The sequence below is a fragment of the Lonchura striata genome, chromosome 6 (assembly GCF_050655825.1).
Source record: "Lonchura striata isolate lonStrDom1 chromosome 6, ASM5065582v1, whole genome shotgun sequence".
NCBI lineage: Eukaryota > Metazoa > Chordata > Aves > Passeriformes > Estrildidae > Lonchura > Lonchura striata.
Window position 1 is genome coordinate 24,450,241 of NC_140708.1, and position 16,283 is coordinate 24,466,523.

General features: G+C 39.0%; 1 protein-coding gene across 5 annotated transcripts in view; it reads left to right on the forward strand.

Annotated features, from left to right (window-relative positions):
* Positions 1 to 2,516, forward strand: part of KIF20B (kinesin family member 20B) — a 33,827-nt gene extending 31,311 nt beyond the window's left edge. For all 5 annotated transcript variants that reach the window (XM_085582523.1, XM_031505256.3, XM_085582525.1 and 2 more), the window contains exons 32-33: positions 548 to 690; positions 2,280 to 2,516. In XM_085582523.1, the coding sequence (XP_085438649.1) occupies positions 548 to 690; positions 2,280 to 2,354 (218 nt within the window). In that variant the 3' untranslated portion in view covers positions 2,355 to 2,516. The remainder of the gene's footprint in view (positions 1 to 547; positions 691 to 2,279) is intronic.
* The last annotated feature ends 13,767 nt before the right edge of the window (positions 2,517 to 16,283 follow it).

Genomic DNA, 16,283 nt, shown 5'->3' on the forward strand with positions numbered 1-16,283 from the left:
AGGGAAGCCAAACTCAGACTACTGAAAATTTCATCCTTAATTTGAATACTCAATTTGAGCAAATGAGTTTGTAACCTTTATTACCATGTCATGTATGGTTTCCCTCTTTGTATAGCTGTATTGCATATTTCTTATTTTTCTTATATTTTCTAGTACATATACTCCTCTCTTTATAGAGCTAGTACTTGTTTGATTAACTATAAAAAGGTATAAAAAAATTGACTGTACACTGTGCTTCTGTCAGTGCAACAGTTAAGCCAGTTGTTCAACTTACTAGTCTTTAAGTGAAATCTCAGTGAGATCTGAATCCTAATTGATTTTTAATGTACTATTTAAACATGTCCTTTAAACTTTTGCACCTGAAGCTACAGAAAATTACTTCCAGCTACAGAAAACTGGTAGTCAAATACCAGTTCTGAATTTTTATATTTGAATGTTGGTCTACAACGGCTTAATTTTTAAACTGTTTAAATAAAGCCTACTTTATTCATTAATTTTGAGGCTCACTGAACCATGGCATGTATTTATGATAAAATTTGTATTCTAGCAAAGAAACTTATTGAGACAATAAGCTCTCCCAAGTCTGCAGAACAAGAAAATGTGAAAGAAATCGAGTGCAAGCCAAAACGAGCTAAGAGAAAGCTGTATTCAACTGACATTTCTTGCCCTCTGGATATCCCTGGTTCTTCAGTAAGTGATTAAGACTCCTGTTTTGCCCACTGTAATGTTTTTCTGTAATCTTAAAATTAACTATTAGGGAAAAAAGACAAATCTGAAAGTCTAATCAAGTTGCAGAAGAGGTTTGAAAATACCAACTTATATTTTTTTTTCTACCTAACCATTCCTACTGGTCTTTACTTTATGCTGTTTTTTTTGTTTGTTTGTTTGTTTTCTCAGCTGTCTTTCTTTGCTGACTGATTGTATAGGTGATACAGCAATCATAAAGATACCTTGACATCTGGATTCACAGATACCTTTAGTGTGTGCAGGATTACTTTTTCTTCACTGCTACAGCAGTGAAGTCTTAATTTGTTTTTTCAGTAGTTGCAGTTCAGACAAGCATTTAATAAAAAATATGTATAATATATGTGTGTGTGTATATATATATATATATAAAATAAGTAGCATAGAGGGAGAACAGAAATAGAGACCAGGAAGGCATCCATAGATTTGGAATGACATGACTGAAACACAATAAAAGTCTGTATGTACAATTAACTTCACAGGTGAGAGCACCAAAGATATTTTTTAATTCCATTTATACTCAGGTGATATTTGGGCATAATAGCATGTGGATGCATTCATGCTTTTCAAAGCACAATCTAAATAGCATTCTGGATGTGTTTTAATTTTGTGGCTCTGTCTAAACTGGTCTAAGAGTTTTGAAGGCCAGAGTTTGATGTATTATTTCAGGAATGTGACTTTATGGTTTAGACAGTAACTGTAGTGCTGAGCATTCTTCTGCTCTGCTGGAATACATCTCTTCCTTCTTTCCATCCTTTCTCCCCTATGCTGTGGTAAGCATTTGCCCAATACTAAAGTAGCCTATTGAATTTTCTGTAAATTGTATCAATGGATTCAGCAGAACCCACAATGCTGTCCGTAAGAGGAAGAAGAAAATGGCAGAAGTGCTAAGCCAAATGAGCTAAGAAGCTTGGAAGTGAAAGAAATGGTGCTGAAAAAGACTGAATCCCAGGGAAGTCAGAGAAAGCTAGGGAAATTTAAGCTTAAAATGTTTTCTGGACACTTCCTGTATCAGAAAATGAATGTTAAGATTCTAGATGAGAGATCTGCATTCAGATAATATTTTTCTTTGGACTTTGGTATTTGTTCCAGCAAAAATGGGATTTTTTTATGTTTATGGAATCTGTTACTTATCATGATGCACTTAGATTGTCTCTCTGTCCTGGAGACCCCTGATAAAAAAAGGTAATAGAATCATACAATTGTTAAGTCTGGAAAAGATCTCCTAGACCACTGAGCCCAACTGTTAACCCAGCACCACTGGGTTAACTCCACAAAACCATATTCCCAAGGGCCACATCCACATATTTTTTTGAACACTTCCAGAAATGGTGTTTACACCACTTCCCTGGCCAGCCTGTTCTGACTGACCACCCTCTCAGTGAATGGGTAAATTTCAGCAGAGTGACTCAGGCAAAACTCTGGAAACAGATTCTGGAAAAAATGGTTCTGTTGGGCACACAAGTCTAAAAGGTGAGTGTCTATTTGTCTATGAAGAAATGCTGAATAACCATATTTTAATCAATCTCTTTCAGATCCTTCTAGACCAAAAGAAGGAAAGTGACCATCTAATCATCAAGCGACGGCTGCGATCAAGAATACCAAAATAACTTTGCGAAAATTTGTTTATATTTCTTAGCTAGGACATATTCTCATTGTATTATTCCAGCTTGTTGTATGTAGGAAGCAGTAGATATTTACTCATGCTTCAAAATCTGTATATAGTTGTATAGAATTCTTCTGACTCCATTAAAATTGTCAAGATCAAAAAACCTTGTGTGTGAAACTTTTTTCGTTTACTACAAAGAGTGTCTTTGGAAGTGTTCATAACTTACTCATGCAGTAAGAGCTATGCCTGTGTGGAATGGTGTAAATTGCCTTTTTTAAGGCAGCCTATCTACCTTGACTTTGAGTGGAAAGGAGTGCACATTGATACTTGTATAGCCTTAAATTCTAAAATATGGAAAAAATTGCTTGCCTCAAGTTCAGCTCCTTTTTGGCGAACTTTTTTTTTTCATACTTATGGCACTCCAGTTACAGACAAAGTCAAGGCTTCTGGAAGGAAAATGTGAGGACACTACTTCATAGAGGACAAGCCTTTATCTTTGGTGGTACAGAGGGATCAAAGAGGGTATCATTTGATCAGAGAGCTGATGAAGAGGGGTGACTTTAACTGAACAAAGTGAAAAAGGGAGCAAAATTTTGGCATGATCGTTCGGTAGTAGGACAGCTTTCCACAGACGATCCAAGTATTAGACGATGGTTGAGAGCCGCTCCGCGCTGTGAGAGGAGCAGCTGGGCGCGCTGGACCCGCGGGGCCGCAGCAGGAGCGCGGCCCGGGAGGTGGCGCCGGCACCCCGCGCCCGGGGCCCGCCGGGGCCGGGGGCTCGGGCTGCGGGCGCCGCGGCTCCGGGCGGCCCGGCTCGGGACATGGGTGAGTTATTGAGTGTCTGACAGGAGCCTTAAAAGCAGCTGGAAATAGAATATGGTTTTATTTTCAGAAGAAAAGAGAATCACACTTGCTGTACAAATTAGTTTTTCCTTGCTTATAGGCTTGTGATACCTAGGTTTGTGTTCTAAGGGAAAAGGAGATTGGTGGAAAAAAAGAAGTTATAAATTTATCTTTAAATACCTCATTAAGTTTGACTGCTTGGTGTTAATCAGGTACTTCTGCATGCAGATGCCAATGTGGAAATTAGTACTGATCTCAAGAGGGATCATAGAATCACGTTCCCAGGAGAGAGAGGCAGCTATTACACAAGTACTAAACCTAGGAATTTATAGAAGTAGATGCATTTGAAATTTGAAACCTGTTGCACATATAACAGTTACACTATAACATTGTTTGAACTTTGTGAGAAACAGGTTTCAGAAGTTTGAATACTGTAAAAGGATGCATCAGTGTTTTATTCCACTGTGAAAAGTGTGAACTGCATCTATCCTCTATTATTTTGATTTGGGTTTTAGGACAGCGCTGGAAAAGTGAAAAAATAATACCTACATGGGAGGCATAAGTACATAGGAAAAATAATCTAATCAGATAAAAGCTGCAATCTCCTTCTAGTGTTAATGAAACCTGGACAAATGCTTCCAGTAGACAGAAATGTGACTCAGGACCAAATTGCAAAATCAAACACTGTAACTTGAAGTGATTACAAGGCCATTGAAACTGACTCTGATTTACTGCACTCTGTTAATTACTTTAAGCTGATTTTTCCATTCCAGAAATCTGAAATTTGACTATATGACACTGGAGGCAGGGGCATAGTAGTGAACAGTATAGAACAAGACATGCTAATTGGGTTTCACCTATATCTAATATTTATGTGATTATATCACAGAAGAGTTGTTTGGTTTTTTTGTAACAGCATTTTCATCATGAGAACAGCCTACTTACTCGTTTCCACTGTGTAACACGTCTCCTCCCCACAACAATGTATTTCCTTAGCTGCTACAAAATTGACCTTTTAAAAAGGTCAGTTTGGTGATTATCAGACTTATTTGTGTGCATTTTCATAATGCACAACCAGCAGGGAAAATAAGTTCCTTCACTTAAAAGAATAATTGAACATTTAACACAGCAGTTTTATCAGTTTGACACCCTCTGACACAACTACTGTGACAATAGGGTATCATCCAAAGTTATTGGCAATTTTTTGAGACACCGTGTTGTCAGTGAGTTCCATCAAGACTGACTCTTTGTGAGGTGATGAGAGCGAGAGACATTATCACTCCACAGATTCAGCTCAGCACTGCTCTTTTGTTAGCAGTCCTAGCAAACAGCACTGGCTCCTCTCTCTCCAGCCCTCTGGGCTGCTGCAGTGTTCCTGCAGAGCCAGGCTGTGGGCACTGCGAAGCAGTTGGCTAAGGAACAGATAAACTGCCTGGCTTGTCATTTCTACAAAGTCTCTGAGCTCTCTATTGCCCTATGATAAGTGCAATAAAATGACCCACATTTATTCCCAGATGCATCAGCCTTTTGACATTTAACATGATGTTACTTTTCAGGTTTTGATGAATTATTTAGACCATGATTTCATATTGGACTGAGATTTTGCATCTAAATGCAAGAAGTGTTTGGAGGTCTCAGGCTTTGCTCACACATTTGAGGTCACAACTTCCTTCTCAGAAAGAAATATTACAACCACAGTCCATATATTTCCTTATTGGAAGAAACTTTTTATGATCATCTGTGGGAAATGAGGTTTCAGTGATTTTTGAGATGCTGCTGCACAGGTTGACATTCTCCCTTCCTCCCCTAAGAAGCTCTGGCTTTATCACCATGATAATTTGGACATGTTTTATCTCTATCTTTGTATCTGGGATTTAAGATCTTCATGAGGAAGTGAATAAAAAGACCATGCCTTTACTCGCTACAGAAGGAGCATGCTGCTTCTGTAATAGGAAAGTCTTTGAAAAGTGGCTTTGAAGGAATCTTCTGCTTTGAGCATTTATGAGTTCTGAAATAGAGGCAGAAACTGAATTCCCGAGGAAAGTGGTTTTACAGAGGCACCTCTGTGCTCACAGGTATTTGATGAAGCTACTCCTGTTTTGGCAGGGAGGAATGTCACTAGCCCTGATCTGAGAACATTAAATGTGATGCCCCTGTGGGTACTTGAATAAGATGTGTTCCTCTTTGGAAAAGCACATAACTGTGCCTCTTGAATGTCCCAGGAAATGCTTCACTTGTTAAAGTGTTTCTGTCTTTCCTTAGTTGTACTGAGAGGTCAGGAAAAACTCCCTCTTTTAGTGACTCATATAAGTTTTCCTGTTCTGAAGTGCATGTCACCCAGCATTCAGATTCCAGAGCACTGGGCTTTCTGCAGCCACCAAGAAACAGTCTGGAGCTGCTTGCTTTAGGTGGTTCAAAGAATAATTTTGAAATTAGGGAAGTGAAGGATTTGTGGAAATTTGGTGAGCAAGATGTTCTGGATCTCTTTCTTTCCGAGTGGTTTATCCAGCTGAAGCCTATTATCCAAATAATAAATTTGAATGATCCTTGTTTTCCAAACAACAGTTTCAACTGTTTTGAAAAAAAAATCTGGAGATAATGCTTGGAGCTTAAATATTTCATCTTTTAAAGCATATAATGTCCATGTGTGAAATATTACAGGGTATTTATTTCCACTAGCATCTCTTGGTAATGTCACGATGATTGGATAGATGTTCTCATCACTAATATTGACTGTTAAACTTCTTGCTTATGAAAAAAACACCCAGTGAAATGCTGACACTGCTTATACAAACCTAGTACACTGATTTCCCAGCAGGAAATCACTTGGACAGTCTCACACAAAGTAAGTTTTCTCTCCTTTGTAGATTAAATTTCATAAACGTAGTAAGGCTCTAGTGATGCAAATAAGTAATAAAAAATTAAATAGCAAGTACAGTCAGTCTCTGATTCTCATGACAGCTTTTGAAAGAAAAATCCTGGAGTTGATTTTCCCTTAAGGAGTAGCTCTTGTTTACTAATGCAATAAACATAACTGATGAAAGAAATATCTGTTATACAGATATTGCCAAAATACAAAGCTCTGGGTAATTTAAATATTTGTCTTATGGGAGGTAGAAACCTGCATTCCAGTGAAAGACATGCAAGCCATACTTCACGCAAGCCATATTTGCTTATAATTTGTGATTTACAGGCATTAAATTTCTTGCTTGTTTCAAACACATTTATAATATTTAATCCCCAAAGATTCTAAAATTTCATTTTTAGTTACAAAGAAAGTTTCAAAAACCTTTCTAAAATTACCTTTCTCACCTCCTCATTTCTTAGTATTATAGCTACTAGGGAAAATGTAAAATCAAAGCTGCTACAGCATGGTCACACCTGAAGTTTTGCCAGGTGAACCTTTGGTTCCTGAGATCACAGGGCTGATTTTGGAGCATCAGAGAGGCCAGTCCCCATTCAGCCAGGCTATGGCTGCACTGCTGAGCTTGTGCCTCTAAGCAGTCCCTGAGCTGGGCTGGGCTGGGCTGGGCTGAGCTGAGCTGAGCTGGGCTGAGCTGAGCTGAGCTCCGCCTGCTCGAGCTGTCCCGTGCATCAGGTGCAGGAGCCTCACCAGCACAGATCTCAGCCTGGGCTAATGTCTCCTGACTGGCACCTGGGATTGCTGCAGAGGCTGAGTTGTGCCATCCTGAGAGAACACAAGTCTCAGTGGACACCTTCTCTACCCTTCCTTCTTTTCCTCTCTTGCTCACTTTCTAATATGTCACAGCATCTGAAGCAGAAGCAGTGTTATTCTGCTGCTTATCTATTCTCTTATAAAGATTTATGTTCTTTATCAGTATTTTGGTTTTACAGTTCAATAAAGTATCATCTACAGTAAAACAGTACTTGAAGGTCCATTTTACTACAGCTGGAATGGGCTGAATATTCTTAGTTCCCTTTTGATCTAACATTTCTTCACTCCTTTTCTCCCAGCCTACGTGCAGAATCAAAATATCAATCTTGGTTTTGTTTTTTACATTACTGAGATTTTATTGTTAAAGCATAATAACACCTCTCACTTTTTAAAACATCTAATGTTTGATATTTTGAAGATTCTGTTAGTTAACAAAATTATCTTATTGTTTTATTCAAAACCTGGGTTCCAGATTCAGTAAGCCCTTAAACAGTATTTTTAACATCAACACACAAATGACTGAAAGCTGATTAATTTATTACCATATGCACAGCACTGAATTGAATTAAAAGAGTAGGCAGAGAACTTCAAAACTACCTTTTTCTTTCTTTAGACATATTTTTATCTTGGTTGCTGTCAGGTTTTTTTGCATTAACTAAAGGCACAGGACACTTCACTAAAACTAAGCACAAATGTTTGAGAACAGGTCATGATAGATGCAGTGTTGGACAACCCACTAAAACTACATTCAGAGATGAGATTCTGGAGACCAGCAGTTATGACAGACTCACAGGATGGATCAGGTTGGAAAGGACCACAGTGGGCCACCCATTGTGTCCAACCTCCCTGCTCAAGCAGGGTCATCCCAGAGCACACGACACAGGACTGTGCCCAGATGGTTCTTGAACATCTCAAGAGAGGGAGACACCACACCCTTTCTGGTAATCTGTCACCTGCACAGTGAAAAAGTTCTTCTTCCTATTCAGGTGGAACAGCCTGTGCATCAGTTTCTGCCTGCTGCCTCTTGCTCTGTGTGCTTGGATGTCCCAGGTACTTGGATGTCAGCCAAGCACCCTGGGTTGGCAGAGAACACTGATATGAGAATGTACCAATTGTAAAACTTCAGATAATGGAATCATTCTTTCATACCTCACAACTTTGCTTTCCACTGCTGCCAGTCACGTATGCACGCACTGAGGACTACAGCAGAAAGAGGAGACCACATCATTGTGTTGAGAACATACATCCCTTCTTGTTAGAAAACCCTATCCCAGCCTGGAAATTGATTTTATTTGTAAATCAAATTGGAACAATTTGCCTGTGTGGTAAATAAAATGTCTGTTTTAGCTGCTATATTATTCCAGCTGTTCTGACTGACTTCTCACAGTGTGCCAAAATCTGTCCTTCAGTGCAATTTTATGTCATTGGTTTGGCTTCCACGGACATTTGCCTGCAAGCAGAATTTATCCCTGTGGTTTCATGAGGGATTGTGGTAAGAAGAAAGTGCTTTAGGAGACACAGCCTATGAGTTCTGAATAGAAAGTAAAAAATGTGTAGCTTGGAGTATGCCAAAATAACAAAAAGTTACAGCTTCATGGATGCTGATCAAAAAATGGCTCCTGAAGTACTAAATTACTTGCTGATGTTATCAGAGATTCATTGGTAGGCAAGTGCTGACAAGGTGATTTTATTTAAATGGGGAGCTGGAGAAGCTGTTGGCAGCTTCTATGAAGAGCAGAGCCTCAAACCAGCAGAAGCATAAAGCTTTGGCTACCTCACATTTTTAAATAGTTTTTCATTGATGATGCTTAGTCTCTTCAGTGCTTCTTTGTAGAAATCCAAACAATGAAGGGATGAAAACTAAATAAACAAATTAAGCTAAGCTGCCACATTTCTAGCCTTCTGCCCTTAGTGAACATCACAAACCTTTGACAAAAACCAGTACTGCAAGTCTGTCTCCACAATTTAGCATCAACCTTCTCTTGCACAGTTATGGTGCCAGTGCCTTTAGGACTACAGGAACCTCACAGAGCTCCATCAGTAGCCAGTGAGAACAAAAACCATCATGGCAGAAATCTGAATTTCCACTTCTCCCCAGTTTGATCTGTATCCTGTCAAAAACATTCCCTGAAAGCTGTAAATTTCTCCATGAAGCTAGGAAAGATAAAAATGTGAGGCTATACATCTGAGATGGAATTTATCTAAGTTGCCCATCAGCAAAAAGACTTTCTGGAGTCAGCGATGTAATTTTCCTGTAATAGAGATTAGCAGTGTCTTCAGGCTGTCAGGTGTTGTCTCTAGGAGAGGGGTACAACAAAAGCACAAAAGAATAACACATCTCTGGAAAGGATAGAGCTAATTCTCAATTTCATCAGTAGCTGCAGTCCTCAGAAAATGCCCTACATTGCATATCTCTGTGAGATTTATTTTTTCATTTTAAACAACATAAACTTCAGAAAACATTCAGGCATAAACATTTCACATTTGTTTTGATCTTGCTGACTTCAAATGCCGTTCATATACTTTTTTTTTTTAATTTTGACTGTTTCAGTAAGATTTGCAACAGAAAATTAAAGGGGAAATAGGGTGCATTACCTCCATGAAAAGTTAGGGAAAGGATTAGTGAGTGGAATCAAAATGTCTTGAATAAAGAAAAAAAAAAAAAGGCAATAGGAATTAGGAATAGGGTTGACTCAGATGGGTTTTTCACAAATCAGATCTCTCTGCTGCATCCATAACAGACAGTAACCCAATTTAGTATCAAAGCCCTTCAAACCTGGAGTCCAGACCCTTCTAGAAACTTAGTCCAAGAACTCTTTACCCCCGGGATCTCTTTGCTGCAATACCAGTTCATTATTCCCTTTATAACTACTATAACTATATATAACTATAACCATAACTATTTAAAGATGACCTTTTGTGATGTCCAGGCTTTCTTGAAACACCAGACATTCTAGATGTCTGCTCATTCCCTGTACCCTCCTTTTGCTATCCCCAATGTGGGGGGGTTCTCCTGGTCACCATCCTGCCCCAGCTGCACCTGCCCCACCAGACTCAGGCTCTGAGAAAACCAATGCCTTGCCCTGTGGTGCAACAGGGGCATTGCCCAAACCTGGAGGCCGTGAGAAGAATTGGCCACTTCACAGGGCACTGGGGTAGATGGCGTTTAGTTTAGATGTCATTCTGGCTCTGTGTAGCTTCTCGCTTTAGTGGAGCATTTATAATCTCAGGGGAGGTTTAAATCTGTTTTCTCTAGAGACAAATATTTGCTATATGTAATGAGATTTATGTGCTTGTAAGGAAAAAGCTAACAAAGTAATTTTCATCTGCTTTTAACTTTGAGACTTCAGGCTCTCCAGGGATAAATAACAGTAAATAAAATACATAAATTAACATAAAAATTCTCTCTATCAAGAGATGGATTTTTACTTTGTGTAAAATGAAGCATAATTTTGCTCTGTAAAGAGAATAAAAAAGAATAGTTGCAAGATGTACTCCACCTGTAGTTTTCCCATGTTGGCACATAAAACTTAAGGTAATTTTTTTCATCAGAAAAAGAGATCAGATGTCAGGAAATGCTGTCATCAGATTCCTCTAGGACAGAGCAAGGTTATGCTATTAATTATAGTTCCAGTCACTTGTCTTACTAATGTCAGTCTTTATCCACAATATTCTGCCTGAAAGACCAGCTGAAGACAAGTGATGGAGCAGCATTACAAGCTTCTTGTTTCTGCTTTCCAACGCAGGATGAGCAAACTACGGCTGTGTCTCAGCAGCTGCCGTGTCCCCCGGGCACATCCTGCCCTGCCCGGGGACTCGGGAGCTGCTGGGGCACTGCTGCAGGGGGTCCTGCTGATGGGAAGGGAAGGGAAGGGAAGGGAAGGGAAGGGAAGGGAAGGGAAGGGAAGGGAAGGGAAGGGAAGGGAAGGGAAGGGAAGGGAAGGGAAGGGAAGGGAAGGGAAGGGAAGGGAAGGGAAGGGAAGGGAAGGGAAGGGAAGGGAAGGGAAGGGAAGGAAAGGAAAGGAAAGGAAAGGAAAGGAAAGGAAAGGAAAGGAAAGGAAAGGAAAGGAAAGGAAAGGAAAGGAAAGGAAAGGAAAGGAAAGGAAAGGAAAGGAAAGGAAAGGAAAGGAAAGGAAAGGAAAGGAAAGGAAGAAGGAAGGAAGTCAGTCTTGTGTCTGGTAGTAATGTGCTCTGCTTTTTGAACTGAGGCTGGGGTTTCACAGAGACCACTGTAGTCAGAAGCACATCCAGCCAAATTCATTCAGTCTGTTGGGGGAGCAAATGGTTTAAAATGCAAAGAGGATGAAACAGCCAGGGGTAAGGAGGAATGTGGGGATCACTCTGTACCAGTCATGTTTTTGGTGAAAACTAACATGTCCCTCTAGTATTACTAGACTTTTCTTAGCATGATGTATCAAACATAGTGGGAAGAATATTGCCTTGAAAAACTATTATAAGGCTGTCCCATGATGCCTTCACTTTTACCTTTTGCTTAGCTTTATTTAAATTCCTGGATTTATTTTTTCTATCTCTATGTTTCTATCTTGATATCTGAATTGACTCACAGTAGAATTTCAGTACCATTTTTGCATAAAAATGGCAATAAAATTTTTGGACCTTTTTTCCTGGTGGTAGATGGTTAGTTGTGCCCTTGGTGCCTCAGGTTTTATGGGAAGAGTTGAAAGTATGGAAAAGAATCCTAACAGGATGTTAAAGTGCAGAAATGGTTAATAAATTAATGTTTCTGAATAGCTAATATGCTTGTGGTGTACTTGAAACTGTAATACTCTTTTGGAGGTGGAAGTACACAACAGCATGTGTGCTCACAATCTTCAGGTAAACACTTATATATTGATGAGTTATAGAAACACCAGAAATACAGGAATGTAACTAAGAAACAATGAGAACTAGATTTGTGGTAAAGGATACCTCTGAATAGCTTCAGACGGTTTATTGTGTGAGGACAGTGTTTGTACTGCCCTTTTTAACTCTGTTTTGGGGAGAAGTCTCACAGATCCTGTGGTTTGCTCAGTTCCTGCAGCGTGCTGAAATCTCAGAATTCACACAGATTAAATTTCTGTCCCTCTCAGCCTCCCTGTGGAGATAATCTGAGCAGTTCTGTGAAAACACAGCAAGCAGCAGCTGATAGTCTCTGAGTGTTTATCAGTGCTGAAGGCACATTCTTGTCTCCAGGGTGAGAACTGTGAATCTCCTGGTGCTCAGAAAACCTATCTGGGGCTCCCAGGCAAATCAGTTTCTGTGCAGCCTGCCACAGGTCCCTTCATAGATTTACACTGGCCATAAATCAAGAGCTTTCTCTTGTGCTCCCTTCACCACAGCAATGCAAAAAGAGGGAGAAATTGCACTAAATTCTACAATGAAAACCCCTTTCTTCAAATGCAGTTTTTGCTTTAGATGAAGTATCTATAAGGCAAGAAAACTCTTGCTGATGCAGCCTGATAACTCTGGGCTGAGGAGTTGCTTTCTTACAGTGTTTGGGGATGGGATAGACACCCATTTTTCTTCCTGATTAAAGGTTTTGCTTCTCCTGGTTTATGCAGAGAGCCAGACAATGAAATTTATTATCTGGGATTTAGCTTAAGTGCAATGATCATTCAAATAAGTTGAAGTGACCAAGGTATGACCAATAGGTATGAGACAAGTTTTTATCCATTTTTAATATCAGTGGAATTATCTGCTTCCATTTTCCACATAATTAGGGAGAGTTTTCTAGAAGTTTAAGTAGTCAAACCTTTCTCTCACCTCACTCCAAAAGCCTATACACTGTCCAATTAATATTCTTTTCAGAGTCACAAGGTGTTGTTTAAGAGGTTGCAAGTAGAAAAAGCAAAATTACCAGGTGACAAAAACCTTCTGATTTTCATTTTCATTGCTTGTCTATGGCAAGTCAGCTGTCCTTACTCAACCTCACTGTCTATCTCACCAAAACTAGTGAAGAATTGTGTCCTCAGTATAATAATCCGATTAGCTCAGTCACTCTCATTTTTTGGGAAAATGATAGTCCGACAAATTCCTTTGTTTTTCTTGAGATTTTTACAAGTAATTTAACATTTAAAGATTAATGTCTCAGAAATGTCATTTTGTTCTTTGCTCCAATCTGACAATTTCTATTTTCATTTTGCAGCAAGAGCAAATTAGTGTATTTCAGTTAATGCAGCAATTTGTCTTCCTGGATACAAATTTACCTTTGAGGATTTTCTTTTTAGGCTGAAGTATTTTAACAGTAGTAAATATTAGTGTTGAAGGAAACCAAATTCAATCATATTATTTCTTTGCCTGGAGTACTCCATTACACAAGTTAGAAGAGGTGATTGATTTAACTCTTCCATTAACTCTGAAATATTTCAGTGCACACTCCATTGGATTTTTAAGCTGAATAGTCCCCATCAATTTGACAAGCTCTTCAATGCTCTTAACAGATTTTCATGGTGTGGGAACTTATTTCTTGTTTTGAGTTTTCTTTGTTTTCAGAGAAATCTAAAATGCTGACATGAAAAAACTCATTCACCAACTGGCTTTAGGTATACAAGACATAAGTCATTCAAATGTTATTCATATTATTATATCTTGAAATAATTGTGATGCCTATTTTGGCCCAGGCATTAATTAAACATTTTGTCATTCTTAATACATGAAACATTTTTTGAGTTTTTTTAAATCATATTTTCATGTATAAAATCTGACATTTTCCTCTTAACACCTTTCTCATAGACATGTAGTCACACTTATATTATGGCTTTAATTAAACAGACCTCAATAGTTTCTAAAAACTCACATTTGATTTTCCTGTCCCTGTACATGGATGAAATCCTAAATAGAAGAAGCAGATGTTGCCTAGGTAACTGCAGTACTCAGAGCTCTGATTCTAAAGAACGCTAAACCTTACTTATCATTTGTACTTCTAATTGACACCTAAAGTTAATGTTTCTGGTTTGGCTTGGGTTTGGATTTTTTTTAACATTGCAGTTAGCCTGAGCTCTCTGCCTATGTCCTTTCCTCTTCACCTGGATACCCATATGCATCTAAATGTGTCTGACAGGAGTGCTAAAACGACTGATGGGCTAAAGAAAGGTGTCTTCAAGTGTGCTAGTGGGGTGGAAGAAGACACAGAACTTTAACTTTCTGATTATCACAATGGATGTATTTAATGTACATATGGTTTTCCTGGGGATTGTTAGTGAGAATTAAGCAGGTGCACTTTTAAAATATTACTACTAAACACAAAATTAATCTAATTAAGTTTAGGAAATGGAATTATATTGATTGCATTTCCTCTTGGGATGGAGTTGCTCACATCTATATCAGCAACCTCTTTCTTGACTCCTTCTGTCTGCAAATTAGTACTGTGTAAGAGCACTCATTTTTCATCATTAGCACCATTTGCAATAAAGCTGGAGAAAAAACTATAAAGTTTATCAGCTGTGTGAGGTACAGGGAGCCAGAATGCCAAGCAGCTGGAAGTGGCCAAGCAGTAAAGATCTAAAACAAGTCTGAAACTTTCCAAATGAGGAGAAACAATGCAGAGGAGAATAGGGGGTTGCTTTGTTTCTCCTGCTTGTGTCTTACCATAATCTCGTGGTCCTCTCAAGATCAAAGATGAAACATATGTGCATTAGTCTGTGGAAGAACTTGAAGGTGTTCCACCAATGCAATTCTGCCCCTGTTCCTCTTGCAGCAGCACCTTTCTACTGAGAGACCTGCTCTGCCAGCTTTTGAGGTGTGGTAGCTCTATACTGCCCTGAAAACTTCCTCACTGGACATTTGTTCTTCCCCTAAAATATAACTCTCAAAACTGAGTTTTATCAGCTTGATATATTTCTGGTCCAGAGGTCAGGCAACAACTTCAGTTGTTCTTTGTGTTCTCTTCCTCCTAAGTTATGTTCCCTAATGAATCTGGTGGAAGCAACACAGCTGGTCTTCACTTACATTAATAAAATGTAGTATAAAATAAAATGAAACCACCTTGTACTCAATGTATAATAATTTAACTGGTTATGAAAAAGTAGTAATTTGGAGTGTATCATGAAGACTGCTGAAGTAAAAAATAAAAGTTCCCAATGAAATTTGGAGCATGGCTAAAATAGCTGGCAATTTTGCACAAGAGTGGTTTATGCAATGAATACTCTAGCATTAAACTCAACCACCTCAGATTTTCAACTGGGTCTTACTTGATTAATTTTTTATTAATTTTTATTAAACAAAGTGGAATTTTGGTCTTTTTAAAGTGAATGATGAAATAAGATACTTCCTTTTTGTTTCATGCCAGGAATAGCTTTACCCCATATCCTTAGGGATTTCTGCTGAAGATCCTGAGGAGAAAGTGATGAGGTGGTGAAAAGGGACGAAGCTGAAGGGCTGAGGCTGTAGAGTCAGGTAAAATGATGCTCCATGTCACCTATCAGTGTCCAGAGCTCACTTCCTTGGATGTTAGTCTCACCAATATTCTGCTCTGCTATTTCCAGGCATTCTTAAACTTAGGACCCCTGCATGTGAGAGGAAGTGCTGCTTTGCCTGCCAGTAGCAAGGGTTTTCTTACAATCCTTTGGGCTCCAGACATGCCATACCAAGGGACTCTGCAGTGATATTCATCTCCTCCTCCTGTGAAGGGTGCTCTGTATAATTGTGTAACATACTAGCTTGACTCATGTCAAGCTTTCAATTAAGTAATTTCCTATCATAGCTCTGGATTTTAGCCCTGTTGAGTAAGAGCAGCTCTGTCGGCCAAGTAATAGCAATTTATATCATGGTGGTTCAACTTTTTCTTGGCCTGGAATTTCTATTCTGTCTTCTCCAGTTTATACCCAGTCTTTGCTGATTTGAACATTACTCACAATCCTGTGTTCATCAGTCTGAAACTCACCTTTAAATCCATTGCTCCAATGCCATGGCAAGGGGTGGGAATGTTAGCCCCCATCAGTAAATTATTTACATACTACTGTACGTAAATTTTATGCTATTCAGATAGCAAATGCAACAATTTGTATCACTTGTAAGATGGAGCACTGGAGTGCTGTTGTTTGTTTGTTTTTTTTTTTCTTTAGCCCTGTAATGACTCGTGCCTTTTTCATGCCAATAAAATTATTGCTGTTTACTCTGCAAGCCCCACAAGCTGAAAAAGTAACACTGCAAACATAGCTCTGACTCAGCCTGAGGCTTTGTGTCCATTTCCAGCAGGCTGGTAGGTTTGCACATTTCTTGCTGAGCTTTGTTTTCAACTTCTCTGAGAAAGAAAGGAACAGGGGAGGGAAAAAACATCCTAAAAATATCCTTTTCAAAGCTCTTTTACCTCAGAGTAATTTGATCCACCACATTGCCCCAGCTGAATGGGGCATGCTGATCCCATGCTGACAATGCCCTGTCAAGAGACTACAGGGATGTGACGCTGTTGGC